Here is a 3,377-nt window from a genome sequence, read left to right as displayed (position 1 = left end):
TCAACTTTTAACATGTGTTAAAACAATTTGTGCCAATTTCACTGCCATAATAATTCCACTACAGTAATCATGCTGGCATTTATTCAAAGTGGAAATTTTGGGCCAATTTTGGCAAATGTGAAGAGCAGGAGTAATGTGCAAATGGAACACTGTGTTTACAAAGAGAAAGAATGAAAAAAGCAACGGAGACCAAAAGTTACCTTTTGTATATATCGATATATTATCAATACCATGATCTTCTTCTTTCATAAAGTTAAAAAAATCTCCCACAGTATGTGATATTGGTTTTAAAACAAATTCACACGTCTCTTGACGGGAAGGTAAAGGCACTGAAAATACAGGTAAGCCGTCTCTATACCGCAAACTTGCATCTGGAAAAAACAGAGAAAGATTTGTTAAATAGTAATATATTGCAGCTGGTTTCTTTTTAGACAAAAAACCTAAAACCATTTACTTCATTTTCCCTCCAGATCTCACTTCCCTTTGCAAAGAAGATACATTTCTGATTGATTCACTGATGAAGTATTTCAATATTTTTATTGGCATTAGCAATCAATTTCTTGATAAAAATTAATAAAATAGCAAGTTGATGAAAACCTGCAGAAAATGGTTTGAAAGTTTTTCAAATATTTTATTAAATAACAAATATGCATAAAGAAGCAATAATCATATATTTTGAAAATGCAGACATTTTTGTTAACTTTTTTTGTTATTAAATTTCTGTTGAAATACACAACTTCTGTTTCTATCTGAAAATAACGAGGAATTTAGTAAAATATCTTTGCCATTAGTAACTGGTGTATGGAAGAAATCCACATGATAACTTAATGAACGGTTTTGATTTTGATTTCTCTGAAACAGAAAGTTTCTATCATAGAACTAGGAGAGTCTCAGGTGAGTTAGTATTATAAGGAATAGTTTTAATACATAAAACTACCAAGAATATATTTGAAAAGGGTTATTCTGTGAAATCTAAACAATAAAACCTTTTGCTTTCTTTAAAATGGAGTTCTCAAGTAGAAGAGAAAAAAAATGACATTCATTAAAGTTTTGTAGCAATAATTTTTGACAAGAAGCCTAACCTTGTCACTGAACAAACAAGTACCAGACCACAGAGCAAAGAATGAACCGAATACTATGTCTAAACAAAATAACATTCCAATAACAAATTTGAAATATGTTCCAACTCACCATTTACCATTTACTATTGATATTTCTAACTGAACACTGTAACCTAAGAACTATTTTCTATTTCATAGAAAGCAACCAGTCAATAATCTCCATTTTATAGAGAGAGAAACAAAAATACATTAAAAAAAAATGTTTTTGTAATCTTAACTTGTCATTCTTTGATATTTTAGTCAATTCCTTTTGTTACTAAAGGACAAAGTTCATGGTTTTAGCAGTCAATAACATTGAAATTATAGACATGGTTCTGGAAGACTTATCAATATGCAGAAGTCTTGAGATAAAACTGTTTTGATTGAAATTAATTGCTCTAAAATTTAATCCTCAATTGCAAGTTAGCAGTTTTATGTAATTAAAAGGTTGACATATTTAAACATTTATAACCAATTTTAAAATTGGTATGATTAATCTGATGTCATACAAACTGGAACATTATGCAATAAAAACAAAAGAAAAAAAATCAGCCATTTTGAGAATAAATCAACTGATTTTAGTTCAATATTTTGCATAGGAAAACAGAGGCAGCTGAAAGATTGTACCTGAAGGTATATCTGCAGCCAATCAACAAGGAGAAAGTGAAATACACAGCAGCAGCAGCAACAAATAAACAGAGGGTAACACTGAAATGTTTGCAACAGTATTACATAAAACTCATCCTTTTCAATGCAGAAAACAGTTACAAACACCCATGTTTCTTCAGATGACAACACTGGAGATGTTTATCTCCATCTATGGAGTAGGTCTTCCTAAATTAGAGTTCTAGTAATTTTAAGCAGGTCTCTACTAATACAGGCTATCCATGAATTACTGTTACAATTTGAAAAATTCAGAAAAAGAAAGGAAAAAAGATAACTCAGCAAAATTTATAGGCAAACAAAGTCATCATCATCGATTAACGTCCGCTTTCCATGCAAGCATGGGTTGGACGATTTGACTGAGACTGGTGAACCAGATGGCTACACCAGGTTCCATTATTAGAAATATCAAAAACCCTTGCACGTAGGCTCCATTGCTCTCACACACAACCGGCAGAGTTAGCCTTAGATTTCTGTTTCTGAATTTTTCAAATCGTAAATGTAATTTATGGTCATACTAAGAAAACTGAATGAGCTTCTTCCCATAGAATTCTAGAGTCAGAGGCCTTTCCTAATGCCAACCATCTCTATTAAATAAAATTCTTTATTCCACTAACTCTTTCATATGTCAAACTGCTGAACAACAAACGTAGCTGTGTAGAAAGAAATGAATCTGGGCACAAACGCACCACCACCACCACTTTAATGCATACTTTTCCATGCCAACACAGGTCAGACAAGACTTTATTAGGAGAGAATTTTCTAAAGCTGGGTGGTCATTTTGTTGCCAACCCTCAACTGTTTCTAAGCAAATATTTCCTCTCATCTCTCAAACAACAACTTGGCCATGCTTTCATGGATGATTGTAAATAAACAACACTATTTGTCATTTGTATGAACTTTAATAAGTCATTTAGAACCAGTGGTCACCTACCAAGACAGGGGGACTATGCACGCACTATGATAAGGAGATTAGAACAACAGCATCCGTGAAGAGGAAATCAACTCCAAACTATGTGAAATTTTGAACCACACAGCTAATAGATACAGCCATCCATACAGACATTTCTCTGCCTGTTTGTCTAGATATTTAAAACAGTTTGATTCAGCTCCAAGCAACAAAGTTTTGCAGGCCTCTACTAGAAGCTTGTCTCTTTCAGGCATTAGATTATCAAAATAAACACATGAACGGTCGAATTAGTCATCTGGCATCATCATGTCCTGTTTGCAAGAAGTTCTAATTGTTATTCCTTTCCTTGGTCATCTGGGTAAATATAACATCTCATGTTACTCAAGACTTTTTACATTTATTGGGTACGAGTCAATCCCTTCCTATGCTGGTATCACAGTGGAACTGCCTGCACACACTTGATCGGTGAGCAAGGATGTTGGCAGTGAATTGACACCAGTACTTGCTTTTTTTTTCTTGATCTGGTAATTATTTAATCATTCTCTTTTGTCAAATCACTAAGTTAGAGGGATGCAAACAAACCAATACTGGTTAAGTGGTGGGGCGGGGGACAAACAGGCACAAAGCACACACACATTGATATATATATGTATGTATATATATGTATATATATATATATATATATATATATATATATATATATA

At 32.9% G+C, this 3,377-nt stretch overlaps 1 protein-coding gene across 4 annotated transcripts in view; it reads right to left on the bottom strand.

Annotated features, from left to right (window-relative positions):
- LOC106867904 (calcium uniporter protein, mitochondrial) overlaps positions 1 to 3,377 on the bottom strand; it is a 168,744-nt gene that overhangs the window by 72,707 nt on the left and 92,660 nt on the right. For all 4 annotated transcript variants that reach the window (XM_052973982.1, XM_052973977.1, XM_052973989.1 and 1 more), the window contains exon 3: positions 201 to 371. In XM_052973982.1, coding sequence (XP_052829942.1) covers positions 201 to 371 — 171 coding nt within the window. The remainder of the gene's footprint in view (positions 1 to 200; positions 372 to 3,377) is intronic.

This window comes from Octopus bimaculoides, chromosome 1 (assembly GCF_001194135.2).
Source record: "Octopus bimaculoides isolate UCB-OBI-ISO-001 chromosome 1, ASM119413v2, whole genome shotgun sequence".
Classification (NCBI taxonomy): domain Eukaryota; kingdom Metazoa; phylum Mollusca; class Cephalopoda; order Octopoda; family Octopodidae; genus Octopus; species Octopus bimaculoides.
The sequence above is the reverse complement of the archived record's forward strand: the minus strand, read 5'-3'. Positions and strand labels throughout refer to the sequence as shown.